The sequence below is a fragment of the Myotis brandtii genome, unplaced genomic scaffold, assembly GCF_000412655.1.
Source record: "Myotis brandtii unplaced genomic scaffold, ASM41265v1 scaffold368, whole genome shotgun sequence".
Taxonomy (NCBI): Eukaryota; Metazoa; Chordata; class Mammalia; order Chiroptera; family Vespertilionidae; genus Myotis; species Myotis brandtii.
The window spans coordinates 399,338-421,235 of NW_005364139.1; the positions used below are offsets into that span (position 1 = coordinate 399,338).

A 21,898-nucleotide genomic window follows, 5' to 3' on the forward strand; every position below is an offset into this window, starting at 1 on the left:
CTCCCAGGGATGGCCAGGAACCCTGCTTAGGGCCACTCTCAGCTCAGGGGAGGGCGCAGGATAAGGACTCTGGGACCTGGTGTGGCAAACACAAGGAGGGCTTTGTCCCTCCTTCGCTCTTTTCTAATGGGCGAGGGCAGACAGCCCACAGGTGTGCTACGGTAAGCTCCACCGCGTCTTGAGTTGGTCAGGGAGCAACTGTATTGTGAGGTTACATTAGGGACCCCTCTTCTTCATCCTGGGTGACCCCTGCTCGTTGTGTCTTTTAATCGAAAACTAGTTTCCTTAAGAATGGCCAGGGAATATGGAGAGATGGCCATGTTCTTAGACATGTAATTTTCCCATTAATGAGGAACCTTACCCCACTTCCTTCCTTGATCCAGTAACTCAACCACCAGTTGCTGAAGGCGGTACTGCCCACGTTCAACGTGAAGAGGGATATAATGAACAAGAAAGCCAAGGGGCCCCCGGCAGCCTGAATATAGACACCGTACACTGACCACGGCACGGAACCCTGCCCCTTCTCTTCCGCTTGCACCAGCTGCCCTAGGGGAGAAAAAAGAAACATGAACTCAGAAGGAAAAAGCTACTTTTCCAAAACGAAGGCACCTATATAGAAGAGCGAAATCAAAGAGCCTATAGCTTCACAGGGCTCTACTCTAGTTCAGAATTACTTCCTCTTTATCAGAAGCAGTCATTCACCCACTTAACATTTACTAAGCATCTCCTATAAACAGGCCAGGATGAGACCCTGGAATAGTCGAGACGAGTAAGACCAGGTTCCTGCCTTTGAGGGTCCTTCCATGGTCTGGTAGGACAGACAGGTAAATAAACACATAATGCTAATAAAATGTGTTAGATGCAATGCTAGAGCTACATGCAGGGCAGCATGGGACGCCCAGGAGGTATCGCTAACTGACTTGGGGAAGCTGTGCAGTGCTTAGCAGGGAGGTTTCAGGGAGGACTTTATGTGCAGTCCATATAGCACCTTGAAGGTAAGCCAGAGTCGGCCAGTTGGGGGAACAATGGGCAGAAGAGATACGTGAGCAGCAGCACAGAGGCGTGGAAACAGCAGGACAGGAAGTCAGACAACCATGCCAGCGCGGCCTGAGCAGTGTGTGTGCCGGTGGAGTGGCAAGGGACCAGGTGGATTAGGCAGGCTGTGCTCTGTCAGAGGTACCCGAACATTACCCTTCAGACAAGAACTTCTCGAGAACGGGCTACAGGTGTGTGGAGATTTGACTCCCAGCCCTACTGGGCTAGATGGGCCTGGGATGGCCAGCCCAGTCACCTCTGGCAGACAGCAGCCTCTTCCATGCACCCCAGCGTCACACACAAACAATGGCATTTTCTGTGTGTGCCATATCAGGGAAAAAGGCTGGAAAACACTGCTTTGACAATGGGAGGAGGCCACTGAAGACTCCATGCAGGAAGGTGAGTTGATTGGCCTCCTGTTTTCAACTCTATCACCCAGCTGTCTGCATGGAGGACGGACAGCGGTAACCTAGGTACGAGATGATAAAGGCCAGAACCGGGTCATGGCAATAGGGATGGAGTCTCGGGAGTAAGTTCAGTAGGATGTGGTGACTGCGTAGGACAGCGGTTCTCAACCTGTGGGTCTCGACCCCTTTGGCGGTCGAACGAGCCTTTCACAGGGGTCGCCTAAGACCATCCTGCATATCAGATATTTACATTACGATTCATAACAGTAGCAACATTACAGTTATGAAGTAGCAACGAAAATAATTTTATGGTTGGGTCACAACATGAGGAACTGTATTTAAAGGGCCAGAAGGTTGAGAACCACTGGCGTAGGGGAAGAGAAGATTCAAAGGTAGCACCCAGGGGTTCCCTGGCAGGGTCAGGTGACTGATGCCCCACAGGACACCTCTTCCTCTTCATCACACACTTTTAATTATGTGGAGCAAGCCACACAGGCCAGGAGCACTTTAACAGTTGCCCGTCTCCAGGTTGGTGGCTCCGCAGAGAACAAATGTTCCCTGAGGACATTCTGGCTTTCTGAACTGCCTCTGGCAGGAACTGACACACGTCTCAGCCGGCTGGGCTGTGTTTGTTTAGTGCTTGTTTAGTGCGTGTGAGTAAGCTATCTTAAATCACACCTGAATTCAAAATTGTTACCTGGTTTATTAAAAGAAAGAAGAGGCAGGGAGTGGTAAACCAGGATGGTCCACTCCTAACACCGAACACCTGCTGCAGTTTTAAGACCCAGGAAGTGAAAACAGAGGCAAACCCAGGATTCAAAACCTCAGATTCAAAACCTCAGGTGAGGACATGATACAACAGAAAAAGAGCTTTAAACCAGGACTGCATTCTTTTTTTGAGGGGGGGGGGCGGGAAGAAGGGGGGACTGACTTGCAGCTTAAAATTCACCAAGGTGAAGACACCTGAAGTAATGTAAATTGCTTTTCTAACTCCCAAGATTTATTTCAATTGATAAGATAAAGTGTTGAAAGAACAGGACTCTGGATAGGGAAAGTCGGTGGGAGAAACCCAGGTGTGACCTTGCCACAGTGCTGGGGCATCTCCAAGGAGCGCCCCATTCTAACAGGGAGAACGCAGGCGTCCCTGGAGCTGGACTGCCTCTGCTGTGGTGGGCACCGATTTTTAAAAAGCACAGGTGAATCACAGGAAGGACGGGTATATCTTTCCCCTTTTTTCATACACAGGATGATTCAGCTATAATTAGCTATACCTGACCCCACCCTGCACAGGAAGGGATGGGACCAAAGGCCATTCTTGTTGCCTTGGTCTGTTTAAGCAAACAGAAGGTGCCTCACAGTCTCCTGATACTACATAAGAATGCTGTTGTTCCAGGCATATCAGGCCAGGTACTCTACCACACACGGTGTTATCAAACACCTACAGTCTTATCAAACATCATGGGTTACCACATGGCATAATGATATACTTTAATGACAAATCTCAAAAAAGGTCATTACCTTCCTCTGGCTTCACTGCTTTCTCCTTCTTTACTGATCCTGTTTTGGGACCCTTGTCTTGTGACTTCTTCTGTGAACCACTGGTTTCCTTTTTTGAATTAATCTAATATTTAAAAAAAAAAGTGTCTCCATTTATGATATGGCCATTCAGACAAATGTCCACGCGACATATGAGAGAATCATGTCAAGCTGCTGGTATTACTGAATAGCAATCCTTCCAACTTCTTAAAAGGACCACCTATATTCATTTCTTGTACTTCCTCAGCTCCTTCAATCTTTGAGCTCTGGGTTCCTACACTGTTATTCCATTGACATCGCCCCTCCCAAAGTCACTGAAGACCTTTAATTCCAAACACAGTAGGCTTTATGTTCTCATCCACTCCAACTTGTCCCAAGTATTAAGGCTGGGCCATTTCCATTCCTCCCACCTCTGATCCCCACATCCCTAAATAAAACCAGAGGGCTGATCATTTCCCGCTGCGACCAGAGGAGAGCCTCTAACTCCTCAGCCTGGTTCTGTAAGACCTCCACATCCTGGCCCCAGCCTAACTGCAAGCCCCTCTCCCATTCCTGGGGCTCCCACTCTGACGCCAAACTGGGTTTCCTGCCATTCCTCGTATCACTGTGACCTCCCACTTTGTCCACATTGGTCCTTCACTTGGAATGCCCTCCTCTCGTCCCAATACAATCACAGTTGTCCTCAGTCAAACAGATTCAAATCTTACACCCTCCCTGAGGTAACTCACGTTTGTCTAGAATCGAGTTCAGCCCCCACCCCCGCTCCCCCAGGCACTTTGTTAGTAGCACTCCATGACAGCACAGTTGCTATAAATGGGACCTGGTGAAGAGCATGGTGCACTGGTCTTCCCTGAGACCGCGAGTCCCTCAGGAGGGAGATGACATCTCACTCGTGGTTAGAACCCCACAGGGCCTAACACCCAGAACTTCCCATAACAGGGCACAGAGGAGCTTAGTAAACGTGCATCAAATTGAGCCCAGGAGATTAGAAACCATTTAACGCTCTCCTTTCCAAGTTCCTCTTCTCTCGTCACAGGACCCTAAATTCTTTATTTAGTGCATACATGCATAAATGCACTGTCTAAAGCAGTGGTCGCCAACCTTTCAGATCTCACGAACCATCAGTGGTCCGCAGGACCACCGGTTGGCGACTGCTGCTCCAAAGGTTTCCTTCAACCAGCGGTTGCCAACCTTTTGGACATCACGGACCACCGGTTGGTGACCGCTGGTCTAAAGAGAATACGTCCATTTGCTGACCACTTACTCGGGTAAGAACATTACATATTATTTCATTTAACTGATGCAACAATTCCAAGAGGCAGATGCCATCTCCATTTGTAAGACGGAAAAACTGAAGCTCAGGAGAGTTAAGTGACAAACTGAAAGTGCTCCTCCGCTACAACTCACAGACTGTCCAAGTCATTACTGTTCCTTGGACATTTCGTACTTTAGATTCTCTTCTTCTCATTTTCCTCTGAATCTACAGTGAGGAGGAAATGATCTGAAGAGTAAGTACTCTGAGAGTCACAGGGGGAGATCATAAATCCAAATCTGCATTAGGGTGTCTCTATGAAAGTTACCGATGACACTTGGAGTAATACTTGAGTTATTCCAAAAGGCCAAAAACAAATTGGTCTTGAATAGTTGTACTGCACCCGAAATCAAACAGGATGAAACCCAATGACTCCCAGAAAAGATCCCAATAACCGCCTGCTTTTAGCCTCACAGACATCAAAATGATCTGGTAGCTAAGAAATAGCCAACAGCCCAGCCTGAGTGTACTCCTAGGACCCAAGGTGCCCACAGAATAAGGACTTTGCGTGAGAGCAGGTTGGCAAGAAGGAAGAACAAGCGATTTGGCAAGCTCTAAGTAAGTACTCCCTTGGATTTGCCTAACTTAGAGCCGAGAGTAAAGCCATGGAAAGCTGCCATCTTTCTGTGTTGCCACAGGGGGCAGGCAGCATGCCAGAAAGAGCACTTTAGAGTCAAAGTGCCCTTGTTAGTATTTTTTTTTAAAAAAGGCCCAAAATGGAGTCACTTTTGCTAAGCTACACCAAGACTTAGTACTAACCTAACTGCAGTTTCAGCCTCTCCCAGGAGTGCAATTTTAAATCCCTCAGTCTAGCCGTAACTGGTTTGGCTCAGTGGATAGAGCATTGGCCTGCAGACTATAAAAGGTCCCAGGTTCGATTCCGGTCAAGGGCATGTACCTTGGTTGCGGGCACATCCCCAGTAGGAGGTGTGCAGGAGGCAGCTGATCGAAGTTTCTCTCTCATCGATGTTTCTAATTCTCTATCTCTCTCCCTTCCTCTCTGTAAAATCAATAAAATATATTAAAAAAAATAAATCCCTCAGTCTAGAATTTCCTGATCAACACTAGTGAAGTAACCTGCCTCTTCAGGCCCCCTGTCTTCCCCTAAAGGGAAGATGACTTCGCCTGAAATAATCCACTTTTTAAATCTTTTCTTCCCACCCTCTTTCTGCCCTTCTAGTTGCTAGAAGGGACGCTGTCCGATTCACAAATCACTTGATAAAACCAATTAGATCTTCAAATTTACACAGTTGAATTTTGTTGTTTAACATTAGCAAGCTGTTTAACTTTTCTGAGTTTCCATTTCCTCAGCTGTAAAAGTAAAGGATAATCATATTTTGTCACAGAACTCTGTTTAAATGATTAAAATAGGATGACATCTATGAAGTGTCTAATCCAGTAATTAGGACATAATAGTTGTCAGTTAATAAGTGAAAAGTCAGCAGCCAGGGTACCACGGATCATTTTCAAATGTATGCAATGATGAATTTCTCTTCCCCGGCTCCTTATTCACTTGTTTATTGAAAAAGGAGCTTCATATGAAAGTAACCCCACAGGGTGATCTAAACATTAATCCCTAACTGGACAGGTCACGGTGGGTAGAGGTGCCCCAGGCCTAGAACTTCTTTAGCAGAAGGTTTATCTTTGCCTTAAGCAAGCCCTATTCTTGTGCATCTTGGTTAATAAACCTTTGAAATGCCAGAGTAATCCCTTTTCCCAGACCCCTCTAAAGCTTAACCACCCTCAAGAAAGCACATCCTCTTGTTAACTGTCACGTAATCTAATCCCTGCCCTGCTTTTTCCCACCTCCATGTAATCTTCCTTACGTTCCCTCCTTAATTCCAAATGTATAAAAGGATCTGCAAACTGACATTCTCCAGAGCATTTGAGATCTTGCTTCCCAGCAATGTCCTCAGTTTGGCTCAAATAAATTCATAAGAATTCTCTACAGGTTTGGGCGTATCTTACTTTGACAACACACAGAGCCCATATTGTTCTCCCTGTCATGACCTCATTAATAAGTCCTCATTGACAGAAGTCCTTGGCTCACCAGCCCCACAATCCTGCTCTCCTAGAGTAGAACCAGTATGTGAGCCAAAGCACAGCAGTCTGGTCATCAGAAAATAGGGCTCTGCCAGTAAAACACAGGCACCGAACTCAGCTGAGACCGGTCAACCCTCAGTAAGGTCATGCCTCCCTTGCTAGAAAGGAGAGATGCATAAACGCCACATAACTCTTACCTCAACTGGGGGCGTCTCTCCCAGCAACAGGTTATTAAAAATGGTAGCGTAATCACCATTTAGATTCATCAGTTCCTCATGGGTGCCCCTTTCTGTAATACAGCCCTCTTTCATGAAGATCACTTGGTCACAATCAGCCAGGTACTAGAGACAAAGGCAGGGATGACACAGTGTTACTGATATTTGTGCAAATATTCCAATCACTCCTACCTTAGTCTAGCACTTCCCACCTAGAAGCGATTGAGCCCCCAGGGGACATCTGGCAATATCTGGAGACACTGTTGGTTGTTATAATTGGGGAGAGGGGTATTACTGGCCATCGAGTGGACAGAGGCCAGGGAAGCCTAGGGACAGCCCCCCACATCAAAGAGCTATGTGGCCCAATGTGTCAACAGGGCCAAGGCTGAGAACCTCTGCTCTAGTTTATTGAGATGTAGTTCCCAGTACAGTTCCTCCAGTTTTTTATGTAAATCTCCTGGTGGAGCCACAGGAGCCTTGCATTAGGCTTCACCCTGTTACTACAGTCAGAAGTACACACAATTACTGACTTTCTGTGGCAGGATGGGGGTTAACCCCCAAACCTGACAACATATGCAAAATAGATGGCAACATTCTTGAGCTGCTCTCCAAAGTGGCTGCTTGTCATGGAGTGACAGAGGGAGAAGACCTTGCTTTCCCTGAACAGTTCCTGCTTAAATTAACATAAAGCTTTCCACACTAGCTCATACTCAAACTCTATTTTCTACCTACCCTTTCCTTCACTTACTGATTTATATGTAAAAGCTAACATGCTCCAAGGATCTCTGATGCAGATAGCCAACCTGGTACAGTGGTACAACGAGCTTTATTGCTACAATGGGCCAGGCGGCTATTTGTTGAGGAAATGAACACTGATGGTTCCAGGAACTTCTAGAAGACCACAGGGTACCTAGAAGGACCAAGCCCCCTTCCGGTCTGATTTCTCAGGACACAGTGGGTGGCCTGGGGAAGGAAGAAAGCACCATACCTGTAGCTGGTGGGTAACAAACAGAACCGTCTTGGACTTGAGGTGCTTCTGGATAGCACTGTTGAAGATGTGGTTGCCCACATGGGCATCTAAGGCACTGAGGGGGTCATCCAGGATGTAGATGTCCCGGTCACTGTACAAGGCTCGGGCAAGGCTGATCCTTTGGCGCTGCCCACCACTCAGGTTGGCTCCTCGCTCGCCAATCTATAGGAGCCCAGAAAGCATAGTGGAGCCGCCAGCTCAAGTCCAGAACTGGGTTTAGTGACTACCCCAGTCACCACTCTTCTCCTCCACCCAAAGCGGCATCTTCTACTGAATTCCCCGCCTGGATGAGTGGCCACTATGATCCTCCAGGGCCCACAGGGGGGAGTCGGCCTAGATACCTCCTTCGCTCCCACAATCATCTGGTTACTAATCAATCCTCATCTGGCCTTGCCACCCCCTGGACACCCTACTCCAGCCCATTCTCTATGGGCAGAATGAGCTTTCCAAAACGTAAAGCTAACCATGAACAACCTTCCTTAAACTCTTCAAAAGCCCTGAAGGATAGAATTTAAACAACCAAACTTGGCATACAAAGCAGGTTCCCAGCATCTCTCAGCGTCCATTTCCAATCTCCCAGCACACCCTGGGATAGAAGCCATTAAATTGTGGATATATTATGAACACACATGACTAATGTCACACCTTCTCCTGTACTATTCCTGCTCAGTTCTGGCATCCTCTCCTCTGAAAATCCTCCCCCATCTCTTCCTTACTAACACTCAAAAGAAAGGGATTCTTTCTCCTCAGCTTGTTTTGAGCCTCATGTGTGGGTGTCCTATCCTCTCCACTTAAGCTTTCTGAGGGTGCAAGTTATTGTCTTATTCCTTTACATTCCCAACACCCAGAAGTGTCTGCACATGCAGCTGGCACACAACAAGCACCTGCTTAAACATTACTAAATGGACAAGTGAATACATCCATTGTAAAATGGTAATGGGCCCTGTAATTTTAAAAAATCTTGTCCTTAAAAAAACATTCAGTTAATGCAAAGGTTTTCAAACTTGAGCAGGTATCAGAATTACCTGAGGACTTGTAAAAACAGGTTTTTGGGCCCCACCCCTAGAGTTTCTGATTCAGGAGGTCTGGAGTGGGGCCTAATAACTTGCATTTCTAACAAGTTCCCTGTGTCACCGAATGCTGCTGATCTGGGCACCTTGATTTGAGAGCCGGTGAACTAATTAAACCATTCATAAAACCTGAGGGATTTAACTGAAGTCAGCTGAAACACAAGTGCCAGGCCCAGAGACCTCCGGGCAGGTCATGGGAGATGTCTCAGGACTCAAAAAGCCAGTTTCAAAGACACAGCTCTGGAAACTGCTCCAGGGCAGAGAACCAAAGAAAGGGATTTGTGCAGCGGTCTCTTTCTTTCTAATGGGGGAGGGCTCTCTACAGACTGCATCGGAGCAAGGAGGTTGGCAGAATGAGGTTCAGGGAAGAAGCTCAATGTGCACATGCTTGACTCATGGTTTAAAAATGAGTAGCGCAGAGAACACAAACTCTGAACCAAAAATGGGATTTTGTTTAAAATCCACCTGACAGCCCTAACCGGTTTGGCTCAGTGGATAGAGCGTCGGCCTGCGGACTCAGGGGTCCCAGGTTCGATTCCGGTCAAGGGCATGTACCTTGGTTGAGGGCACATCCCCAGTGGGAGTGTGCAGGAGGCAGCTGATCGATGTTTCTCTCTCATCGATGTTTCTAACTCTATCTCTCTCCCTTCCTCTCTGTAAAGAATCAATAAAATATATTTAAAAAATATAAAATCCACCTGACATATGAAATATTTATATGCTTAAAACAGGTAGTGTTGATACGCCTGCCCCAAGGCATAAATGCTTTCCTAACATAAAGTACCAGTGAAAGTGGATCTCACTGTGTAGGTTTTTCTCCCACGCATTTAAAATGCACTCCTAGGAGGTGACTCCAGCAGAGCCCTGCCACTCATCTCCCAGGATGCTCTCTGCTACATCCACGCCCCCATCGGGAACAGAAGGCTTGTACCTCAGTCAGATCACTGTTGGGGAGAATGGCCAGGTCGGGCCGCAGGCAGCAGCTGTTCAGCACAGAGTTGTATCTGAAGAAGATAAAGAGACCTAGCGTCAGGGACACGGTTGGAGTTGAGCCTGTGGCTTGGGTGCCTTGCATCTCACACAGCCTAGACAGAAAGCATCACAGAAACCAAGCATTCCTTGCCTTTCTTCATCAAATTCCTTCCCAAAGAGGATGTTGTCTCTCAGCGTGGCATTGAGGATCCAGGCCTGCTGGGCCACATAAGCGAAGGTTCCACCGACTGCAATGCTGCCCTCTACCAGTGTCATCTAGGGAGACAGACACCGTCCAATAGCATCACAATGCAAAGCCATGCCCCTAAAGCCAACAGAACCCCCCACATTCCACAATGAAGTTGAAAGTTTTTGGCAGTTTCCTTGGTTGCTTTTTGGACCCCAAACCAGACCCCACCTTTGTTCCACAAGGAGCTTCAGCAGCAAAGAAAATCAAAGGTCTCCTTGCTTATGTGCGATGGGAGCCCAGACAACCCATGACTTGAATGAACCAACACTTCATTCAGCAACCTATGGGCTACTTTACATCCTTTCTTTCTAAAGCAGTGGTTCTCAACCTCGGCTGCACATTAGAATCACCTGGGAATCTTTTTAAAATCCTGATTTCTGGGCCTCATCCTCCAGAAATTCTGTTTCGGATTTTAAAGATTCCCAGGTGATTCTAATGTGCAGCCAAGGTTGAGAACCACTGTTCTAAAGGCAAACGGTTTTAATTAAGGGAAGCACAAGCGGAAGGCCCTTTCAGAATCCCCTGGGGAGGATGCTGTAAGGATTTACAGCCTCAATTTTAGGGCAGGCCAGCTCATCTACAGAATTAATCCAGGCTATTAGCTAGATCAGCTGCTTCTGTAAAATGAGGATCAAAGGGGGGGAAATTCCAGTTCGACATCAACTGGTATTACAGAGTATCCATACAATGATGGTGAACCCTCCCCTCCAACATGAAGAAACTGCATGATGACCTGTTCACTTTGAATTGTTTTTAGTCATGGTAATTGATATGAATTGATTTCCCCATTTTACCTTGTTTCAGGGTTCCTTTTGGGACTGATTGTTGACAATTTGTCTTGCGTGAGGGATGCTATAACTTGGAACAAAGTTTCATTGACCAGTCTGTGCAGTCCTTGCACATAAAGCTTGTTCTCTCAAACACTGTAATATACAGTGTACACATACAGGTGATTGCTAAGCTTCCTTCAGACACAATGCTGTGAAGGGGTGGGAATGTAGTGGGGAATGGGGTTGGGGCAGGGAGATGCAGATGAAGGGTTCATTTTGTTTCTACCTTTCCTGATCCTCTCCAGGAAATAAATTCAGTTTTTCTGAGGCCTTTGCTAAGCAAAGTCCAGAGAAAGAAGCAAAAAATGCCAAGGACAATAACAAAATCTTACCTGGCCTAAAATGGCTGAGATGAGAGAGGTTTTTCCACTTCCCACACTGCCACAGATTCCAACCAGTTTACCCTGGAAAAAAACAGAGCGAGAGGGAAGGTCATTAAAGGACTACTGACCACTCACCTCCAGGGACTTCCTATTTCTTTGAGGAAAAACACATCAACTACAGTCCATCAATATGGAAACTGCCTTCCCGATCACCAAGCAAGTCACTTTACTCTTTTCTCCCTTGTCAGCCACCTACTTCATAGGGTTTCTGTGGAGATACACTAAGTTAACAGATGTGTAAGCTTTTGCAAAAATTAAAGATGCTAAGGTATCCTATATCACTTTTATAGACCCAACCCCTTTCCTGTTTTGTTGGTAATCTATGTTTTTTTTTAAACATATTTTTATTGATTTCAGAGAGGAAGGGAGAGGGGAAAGAGAGATAGAAACATCAGTGATGAGAGGGAATCATTGATTAGCTGCCTCCTGCATCCCCCACACTGGGGTTCAAGCTCATAATCCAGGCATGTGTCCTTGACTGGAATCAAACCTGGGACCCTCCAGTCCGCAGACCAGTGCTCTATCCACTGAGCCAAACCAGCTAGGGCAGCAATGTATGATTTTTTATTATTTTATTGTTGTTTTTAGAAGAGAGAACAGAACTCTTAAAAAATTATTTTATTATGATTTTTTTTCTACAGACTATACATTATTTTCAATAAAAACTGTTTACTATTGCTCCCACTTTTCTACAAAACATTCCCAAGAATTGGAGGAATCTCTATACCACCAATCCCACATAAAAGGGGAACCCACTCCTGGGATTAACTGAATATCCTCAGGCAAAATAATGGGCAGTGTTCAAAGTTCTTAAGAACAGAGATGATTTCACAGGGCCGTCAGTTTAGAACCTTGTACTGGATGAAGGCTCACAGAAAGGAAGGAGTGAAGAATGGTGGGGTAGAAAGACCATGGGTTCTGGAGGCAAATGGGTCTCGATCTGAATCCCAACTCCACCAGCACTTGACAATTGTTGGATCTTGGCCTTGTTGCTTAAACGAATACTGTCTCTCTCAATGGGCTTTGAGCAACTTGAGGAAAGGAATTATCCTTGTAGAACCAAGGAGTGTCCAGTACTTAATAAAAGTATGTGGGATAAAGTTTTTGTTGTTGTTTTTTTAAAAATATATTTTATTGATTTTTTACAGAGAGGAAGGGAGAGGGATAGAGAGTTAGAAACATCGATGAGAGAGAAACATCAATCAGCTGCCTACTGCACACCCCATGCACACATTGGGGATGTGCCCAGTACCAAGGTACATGCCCTTGACCGGAATCGAACCTGGGACCCTTGAGTCCACAGGCCAATGCTCTATCCACTGAGCCAAACTGGTTAGGGCTGGGACAAAGTTTTTGATATGGTCCACGAGTTTGAAAGATTATAGCCTGGTAGTAACGAGGAGACCAAATCACAGGTTCAATCTTTGCTCAGGTCAGTTAGATTTCCACAAAGAAAACTCTGCTCTGACAATGGACTGATGACTAAAAGAGACATCAGAGGACACTAAGTTCCCTTCCCCTCCCTAAAGGGGGGGTCTGGAGAATTATGGTCTCTCTTCAAAGAGGTCTAGTTCTGTGAATGTGGGCTCTAAAGGGCAGAACGAGGATCAATAGAAAGTAGGAGAGTGAACATCCATTGGCTATAAGGACTAACCCTTGAATAGAGCTGATTAGCAGTGTGATAGAGCTGCCTCAATAAACAAGATCACCGCTATTCAATAAGAAGCCTGTTAAGAGTTAACTGAAGTAAAAAAGTGACTTGAGCCAGCCAGCATGGCTCAGTGCTTGAGTGTCAACTATGAACCAGGAGGTCACAGTTCAATTCCCAATCAGGCACATGCCTGGATTGCAGGTTCGAGCCCTAGTGAGGGGGCATACAGGAAGCAGCCAAACAATGATTCTCTCTCATCATTGATGTTTCTATCTCTCTCTCCCTCTCTGAAATCAATTTATATAATTACACACACACACACACACACACACACACACACACACACACACACTTTTTAAGTGACTTGAATGCCCTCCAAACAACCACCAGTTGTTTCCAGTGGTCTCACCTAGGACCATCTCCCCCTCTTGGTCATAGCTTTCAAGAGCTGGGAGCTTTTCATTCTCCCTGCAGTCTAGCTCTGGGTCTGTGTGACGTGCTTCTAGTTAGTTGCTGACTTGATAAACACATTGGAACCCAGCACTCCCTACTTCCAGTGATGTAGGTAAACATTTTTTTACCACTGCCCTCAGTCCCAGGCGCCCTAATGTTCTCCTGGGTTAACTGTTCTCCTTGTCTCCTTCCTGTTTCCCTACAAACTCTTCTGAATACAGAAGCTAGAATGTTTCTCTCATATATAAGTCAGGTCACATATTTTTCTGCTCCAAACTCTCAATGGCTTCTCTTCCTACTCAGTAAAGCCGAAGTCGTTACAGGAGGCTCTGCATCTAGCTCCCTGTCTGCCCTGGGCATCTACTACTCTCTCCTTTGCTTGCTCTGCTCCAGTAATAGGCCTCAGGGTCTTTGCGGTTTTGTCCTTCTGCCTGGAATGCTCTTCTCCCCCAGATATTCACATGACTCATTCCTTCACCCCCGCAAGTCTTTCCTCAAATATTACTTTTTAAAGGAAGCCTTTCCCTCAGGCAACCTATTTACATTGCAACCACCTGCTCCCTGTCCCAGCACTCTCTACCACCCCTTCTTCACAGCCCTTATCACCCTTTGACATACAATATACAGTATTCTCCCCTCCCCATGGTTTCACTTTCTGTGGTTTCAGTTCCTTGCAGTTAACTGTGGTCCAAAAGTATGAAATGGAAAATTCCAGAAATAAACAATTCATAAGTTTTAAACAGTGTGGCGCTCTGACTAGTGTAATGAAATCTCATGCAGTCCTGCTCTGTCTTGCCCTGGACACGAGTCATTCCTTTGCTGAGATCTACTCTGTATACACTCCCTGTTCATTAGTCAATTCAACTCTTTTCATGTCTCTTTCCATATCAAAGTGCTTGTGTTCTCTTATTTTACTTAAAAAGTGCAAGCGTAGTGGTGCTGGCAACTTAGATATGTTAGAGAGCAGCTGTAAAATAAGTGCTTCTTGTAAGTGAAAAGGCAAAAATTCTCAACTTAATAAGGAAAAATCGTATGCAGAGGTTACTAAAATCTACAGTAAGAGCAAATCTTCCATCCTTGAAACTGTGAATAAGGAAAAAGAAATTCATGCTAGTTTTGCTGTCCCACCTTAAACTGTAAAAGTTGTGGCCACAAGTGCATGATTAGTGCTTAGTTAAGATGGAAGAGGCATTAAAGTTGTGGATGGAAGACATGAACAGAAAACACATTCTGAATGGCAAAGTGTTGCGCCAAAAAGCACTGAGCCACATGAAGCCTTCAGCAAGGGATCCCTGAAACAAGGGACACCAAGCCATTTCCTACAAGTAAGGGATGGTTACATAGATTCCAGAATAGGTTTGGGGTGAAAAATTACTGGAGAGAGACCCACCTAATTCACTTACCTTTTATTAGAGTACAGTGCATAACTGCTCTAGTTAGTTATTATTGTTAGTCTCTTACTGTGCCTAATTTATAAACTAAACGTTTCCATAGGTATGTACGTACAGGAAAAAATTACCAGGATTCAGCACTATACGTGGGCTCAGGAATTTACAGGTTCTTGGAACACATTCCCCACTTGTTTGCTGTCTTTGCCACTAGAATGTAAGCTCCAAGAGGGCAGAGGTGTCTGACTGTTTGGATTTTCCCTGCTAGGCCCCAGCCCTGCAACAGTGCCGGCAGAGTTGGTCATGAAAAAATGGCTGTTAAATGAGTGAATGTATGCTTACATCCGGGACCTTGTGTATGAAATAACCTCAACATGGTCTGACTCCCAGTCATATTCTGTGCTTTAAACGCCTTGAACCAGGACTGTCTGTTCCAGCCACTCTCTAAAGGAGGGCCTCTGAGAGACGCCAGTCCTGTGTGCCTGGGCTGTGAGATCACACACCACAACGATCCTTTACTTGCGTTAAAAATAAACAATTATAACCGAATTGTCAATAATAATAACAACCCTGAGAATTCCTGTTATGTTCCAGGTTCTGTGTTGTGAATAGCCTATGGGTAATGAGAAGCTTACACAGAGCTATAATAACCAGAACTAATTATTACAACTCACATACAACTACAATCACCAGAAACCTACTCAGGGTAAAATCTTGGAAAACCCACTTGAATGTTTCATTTCCTTGCTTATAAAATGAGTATCTCATGAGACTAGTTGTTATTCGTTTCTATTGTTAAATACCGAAATATTCCTCTTAGAGGTGGAGCTGGCTAGAATTGCTCATTGATTCAAAACCACTCCCAGCCACAAAATAGAACTTTGCTAAGAGGAATGGCAGCTGCCTGCTCGTGCCACAATGGACACCTGGGAGGCAGACAGGGCCTGGGGAGGCCCAGCGGTTACCTCTTCGATTTCCAGGTCGATGCTGTACAGTGTCCTCTGTAGGCGGAGGCTCCCCAGGTGGACAGGCTTGCCCTCTTCCTCCTCGGGACTGGGCCGCTCGTCGCTGTCCAGGAGGAGGTGGCCCTTCTGCTCCGCCAGCGCCGCCTGATGCTCGGTGCGCTCCAGCTGCCTCGCCTTCTCTTTCTTGGCCCTGGCAGCCCTCTTGTCTTTTTTCGTTTTGGGGGTCAGCTTGGGTGAGTTCTGGATACTGGAGTGGGAGGAGTCCCATGCCAAGGTGGCATTTTTCATCTCTATCTTGATGTGAGGACTGGCTGGGTTTTTCTTTATCATGTGAACCTCTTCCATCAGAAACAAACTCTGATAGGAGTTGTGAGAGAGGTGCAAAGATGAGACACTGGATCAAGACCAGGGAGACAAGCCTAGGGCGTACACTCACGTAGCAAAACACATCAGGCTATACAGTGGAAGAAAGCTGAAGGGCAAAAGGTAGCTCATTAGTGTAGCCCTGCCTCAGGCTCAGCGAGAGGTCACGGGGGTGTGGGGACACCCTCAGGAGGAACTGGACCTTGTCAATGGCCCAACACTCTACACTACCAATTACATGCCAAACTAGTTCTTTGCTTTCTACCAGACTATGTGACCAAAGGGCATTTAACTAGCCCATATGCCAGCCCTTGTTCTCACCCATGAGTTGCTGAGTAGCAGCGGGAAAATGCAAGCAGAAAAACCACAGGGTGTGTTGCTCCCTACACAGACCCTCATCACTGCTTCCCTTCCAGACCACCCCTGTAGAACCTCAAAGCCTGTGTGCTTCCCTCACCCACAACATGGCACATGTCTAGGGGAGAGGCTGAGCTGAGACAGTGCCGAGGCCTCGCTCACTGAGGTCAGAAAGGAGGGCCTAAAGCATGACTGACGGTAGAGTACTCCTTCTTGCCAATAAGTCTCAGGTCTTCAGAATCCTGCCTTGGAACTTGTGGAAACTCAAACCACCAAAGGTAGGGACTTGCGTGGAAGTGAAGGTTAATTCCCTCAGAAACATCCTTGGGAAGAGAACACAACTCTTTCCCCACGCATCCCCCGAGTCCCACTGAGTTCTGTTAGGGGAAGAAAACTGGAACACTTCTGAAGTCAGACCTGAAACACTGACCCAAACAAATCTCAGCCCAGGACCTCGATGTGTCCATGACTTTGAACCCACTTCTGACAACTCTCTTCAACCAGTGGTCTTCTCTACAGAATGGTATCCCAGCTGGGATGATTTTTTTTTAAAAATCTTTTTTAAGTAAAAAAATGTAAAAACAACATTAGAAAGTCTTTATTTTCTTTTATGTATTTATTTATGTATTTATTTATTTTTTAGAGAAAGGATGACTTTTTAGGGCCAGAACTCTCCACTCAGTTACTGAGAACCCCCTGCCATTAAATGCACCACACGATCCCCTTCCCAAGCTCTTTCTGTTGGATCTGAAACTTCCGAGCCTGCTCTTTTCCTCCCTTAAATTGCCACATCTCCTACTTATTCCTATTCCCTAATCTTCCCAGAAGTGGCATGGTTCTAAGTCTCCTAGCTGATCTTCACACGTCGTCACCCTCAGGTTTTGTCTCTGAACACAGCTGTTGGTTTCATTTGGTCACAGCCTTCCTAGAAGACTGAGCTAAGAATAAGTTGTCAAAATCGTTACCACCTTCACACAGTAAACCATATGTTCCATCATCTCTCCCCTGGAGAGTTCCTAAAGGACCTCTTAAACCCCAGTGGGTTATTTAGAAACATGCTCATGCTGCTAGTTTGCACTGCTCCTTCCCCACGGTTCCTTCCCACAGGCTCCCTGCCGCCCGGCACTCCTCCCAGGAGGATTTCAACTTCGGGCCACTCTGCCATGAGGTGCTGAGTCGCAACACTTGAATTTATATCTACTTGGATTTGCACTTGCCAGGACAACAGAATCTTCGAGGTACAGAAACCATGAACCTCAACTTTACCACAGGACACTGACCATCAAAATACTACTCTTATTGACCAGAAGAATCAAATCAGAATGTATCCGTTAAGCAGAAGAAGGGACTACTCGTAGGGTTGCCAGGTAACATACAGGATGCCTAGTTAAATTCTGATTCCAGATAAACAATGAATACTGTTTCAGTGTTAAGTATGTCTCATGCAATTATTAAATGGATGTCCCGTGTTTTTGTTTGCTAAAGCTGGCAACCCTATACTGGTGACAATCTTATCAGGACAGTCACAAGATGGCTTCTCATTACCTTTCTACAGGTTATCAGCCTAGAAGGAGGAGAAGGGGGAGGGAGAGGGAATAGTGGAGGAGGGGAGTGGGAGAGGGAGGTTGGAAAGGAGGAAACTGCAAGAGGAATAAGATAGAAAGGGACTGAAGTCTCATGGGGAATATAACAGAGCTGTGGCTGATTGTGCTTCCTTTATTAACTCTGAAGCTTCCTGGATAGAGGAAAGAGCTATGAGAAAAGCCACCTGCTAATACAAGTCCTCGCTAATAAGTGAAGAGAGCTCTCGAGAAACAAGGAGCAAACAAATCTATACCACAAACTCCTACGTCTTCATCCAAAATGCCTCCAAACCCATTCACTAACAAGGAGGTGGGACACATTGACAGTTGAATTATTTGCTTTCTTCCATGACTGAATATTGTCGTTTCAGCAAAATAAAACTCTAGTTACAATTAGACCATTTCTCTTTAGATGGCTCTGGCTCTTAGCCTTCTAGCAGCCAGGCTGGGGTGAGGGAGGGCAGGGGCTGGGGTGCATTCTTAAACAAAATTCACCTAGTTATCCATAAATGAGTAGAATATCATTTGGGAAGCTCTGATTCATTTTTCTTAAAAGGTAAACCCAATTTGTTTTCTCCCGAACATCTAAGGTGATAATATTAACCCCTCAAATGCCTGAGCTTCACGCCTTCTAGCCACAAATGCCACTTGTTTTGCTGCAGGAATGCAAGAGCTGCTTTTGGCAGTGGCTTTGTCCGGGAATCCCCGCCCATACCGGTGCTGTTCCTTTTCCTTTTTTTAAAGTATTACCCACTTTCAAACATCTATCTCCCCCCACCCTCCCCAATATACCTCCCTCTTGCATTATTCTGGAGGCACACAAAAAATGTCAAGGCATGATCAACGAACCAGAAAAACCCTGGTACTTCTGCATTTCTCAACATGATCTAGTTTTATGACTCTCATGTCACTGGAGTCCCTGCACCATGAGTGGCAACCACAGGCCAGGAACAGGAAAGTATCAAAAAGGGCTTAGCATGCCCTAGCTGGTTTAGTTCAGTGGATAGAGCATCGGCCCGCAGACCGAAGGGTCCCGGGTTCAATTCTGGTCAAGGGCACATGCCTGGGTTGCTGGCTCGATCCCCAGTAGGGGGCGTGCACGAGGCAGCCGATCAATGATTCTCTCTCATCATTGATGTTTCTCTCTCTCTCTCCCGCTCTCCCAAATCAATAATATATATATTTTAAAAGGGCTTAGCATATTGACCAATCAAAATGAAGCACTTTGGTAGAGGTAAATGGTAGGTCAAGGTAAGAAAAAGCTGAGTCTCCTGACAGCTCTGATCCTCTAGGTTTGAATCACTGAAAGGCCCAGTAAGTTATGACATATATCCATGTCAGGTCCAGGCAGAAGGGACTAACTCTGAAGAGAAGCACTGAAATCCTGGGAACCCAAACCTAGGTGGGCCATCTACACAAGGTACAAATTCATTTATCTGAAAAGGTAACTAGTTCCACCCTGTAAGTCAGTCTTCTCCACTGGCTCCTTTCTCCCTCCCCCACCTTTCTTACCAACTTGCCAAAAGGCTGAAGGTGAACAAAAGCCAAGGGCAGTGAGCTGTGTGACCCACTGGAATAAAGGTAATTAGTTTTGCCAGGGACGGCTCCTGACGCGAAGGAGGAGAGGGAGCCACTTACCTTAAACCTGTCGACAGCAACCGATGCTTCTGAGAGGGATTTTACTGAGAATGGAGTTACTTTCAAAGCAAAAGTCATGGAATTGAAGACAGTCACCACTGTGAAAGCCTGAAAAGAGCAGAAACTGAGCCTTACTAGGCTATGCCACCAAAATCACAAGACACCATCAATTTTCCTTCATGCAACCCAAATCACAAGACACCATCAATTTCTCTTCAAGTTAAGCAAGGCTGCAGCTTGACTGTCAAATGCTGGTATGAGACAGACACCTTTCTTAAAGGTAGAGTTTTTATGAGACCTTCAATTAGAATTCTCAGTAAATCTGAACCACAGAGTGATCTGTATTTTCAGAATTAAACCCAAAGTTGAGTTGACTAAAAACAGCCCATCCATTCTTTGTGTATTACGGCTGAATCTTCACTCTTCCACTTCTCGGTTTAATCACACAAACGAAAAAATGCCTTCTGATTATTGGGGGAACTCCCAAATCCAGAAACAAGAGGATCAGAGCATCTCTGTGTGTGGTATTTCTAAATTTCCCCAAGCCCCGAGGGCTCACTGACCTGAGCTGCTGTGAGATCGAAGCCAAGAGTCAGGTGAACAGAGAATGTTACCACGCTGGCGATCACCATCACGATGGGAGCCACACCGACGGTGATGCTCTGAAAGTACCCGGCTTTTTCCAATATCCGCCGCTCCTCCTCTCGGATTTCTAAGAATAAAAAGGAAGCCAATCTCTAAAAAGCAAGCTAAAAAAAAAACACCCCTGCAATATTGCTCCTCTGCCACCAAAAAAGACATGGGAGGTCTTTAGCCACACACAAGATTTAAAACAACCCGCTAACACCTGCGATGCAAAGACTAGGTCACTAGGACTATCGATTCCTATCTTTAATGCTGGCACACAAGCCTGAGGTTTGAAATGGATCAAATCACAGGAATAAATCTGACAACAACCAGCACTACATATTATCACAATGATCATCTTCTGCCCAAGTCTGATTCTCCTTGCAAATTTCTTCTGTTATAAATATAAACACATTAATTGTATCTGCAATTGGCAGTTTGGCTTGCTGACCTGGCTGTTGTTTATTTCTTGTCTAGGTACTTACAGAAAAGACAGTGCAATAGTAATGGAGAATGAAAAGGAACTAAGATTTTTTTTTAAGGGGAGGGGAGGGGAGGGGAGTGAGGCAGGACGAAAAGGAACTAAGATTTGCTAGAGAGCCTACTGGAAGCTGACACTGGGATAGAGACTTCCACACAAAAAGCAGGATGAGTGGAATACAACTTCTGTAGGCAGAATGGTTTTCTTAAATATTTGCAAAACTTGACACCCTTACTCACAGAGCAACCCCAGAGTACTGAGACCGTGACATAGCAAGTATGATAATAAAGTGGTGAGGTATTTTTAAACAAATTTTTAAACTTAAAGACATTCTTTTGAGATGCTATGCACTGACCTGAAAGGTATGACCACTGCTCAAGACATTGGAAACTAACCTTCAGCTAGCAAATTAGCCATATTGAGAACTGCCATCAGCTAGCAAATTAGTCATATTAAAAAAAAAATCCAACTCATTGCTTTAACATTTATCATACACCTCGTCCAAATCGATAATGAGCAAGAATGCTCTCTTCAAGCCAACACACACAGATAAAGATACCAAAGTCAGGGGCTGAAGGGTGAGTGGAATATCAGAAAGATTATAAAACGATAGACCTGAGAGTCAGAGGGCCCATCAGCGGTCACCCTGCTAATAGCATGCTTGGCAGCTGTCCACTTAGCATCCATCTGTTCCATTTTAAGGGCAACAAAGTCACTACTTAATGAAGCAGCTTAATCCAATGCTGCACACTTCCGAGTAGTCCTGCTCTGATGGCTGCTCACATAAAAAGCTTAGGATCTGGACATAAGGTTCCTGAAGGTTTAACCAACAAACCAAGCAGTGAAAATTAAACAGCCTCCTCGATCTGAACACTGTACTTCTATCCAACCTAAAACTGCATTTAACTTTTTAGCTGTAGTGTCTACAGGTTAGCTCACTCTGAGGTTATGGTCAATTAACAGAGCTTTTATGTTTAAATTAAGTTTATGTGCAACTATATCTTCTTTTTTAAACTCTAAAGTGTCTTTAAATATATCCCTCTTAGATTTCACCTTTTTTAAAGGCCCATCATTCCAACTTTTGTTGAGATCTCTTTGAATGCCCAGTCTAGGTTAATTATTCCTCCAAGCTTTGAGGCTTAACAGATAACACGTTTATGGCTGCAGTGAATTTATGGATCATGATAGGGCCAGGCACTGAGAACCTCGTGACTTGACATAAATTAATTGCTTGAAAAGATAAAAATAAAACAACAGGCCAGAAACCCCATAAGTGAGTAACAAAGCTGGGTCCAGCCATCTTCACCTC

General features: G+C 45.3%; 1 protein-coding gene across 3 annotated transcripts in view; it reads right to left on the bottom strand.

Annotated features, from left to right (window-relative positions):
* ABCC5 (ATP-binding cassette, sub-family C (CFTR/MRP), member 5) overlaps window positions 1-21,898 on the bottom strand; it is an 86,547-nt gene that overhangs the window by 26,226 nt on the left and 38,423 nt on the right. For all 3 annotated transcript variants that reach the window (XM_014544502.1, XM_005872119.2, XM_005872120.2), the window contains 10 exons: window positions 20,045-20,193; window positions 19,482-19,589; window positions 15,541-15,897; window positions 11,033-11,104; window positions 9,772-9,896; window positions 9,580-9,652; window positions 7,537-7,740; window positions 6,531-6,674; window positions 2,961-3,063; window positions 362-546 (listed from right to left, as the gene is read on the bottom strand). In XM_014544502.1, coding sequence (XP_014399988.1) covers window positions 362-546; window positions 2,961-3,063; window positions 6,531-6,674; window positions 7,537-7,740; window positions 9,580-9,652; window positions 9,772-9,896; window positions 11,033-11,104; window positions 15,541-15,897; window positions 19,482-19,589; window positions 20,045-20,193 — 1,520 coding nt within the window. The remainder of the gene's footprint in view (window positions 1-361; window positions 547-2,960; window positions 3,064-6,530; window positions 6,675-7,536; window positions 7,741-9,579; window positions 9,653-9,771; window positions 9,897-11,032; window positions 11,105-15,540; window positions 15,898-19,481; window positions 19,590-20,044; window positions 20,194-21,898) is intronic.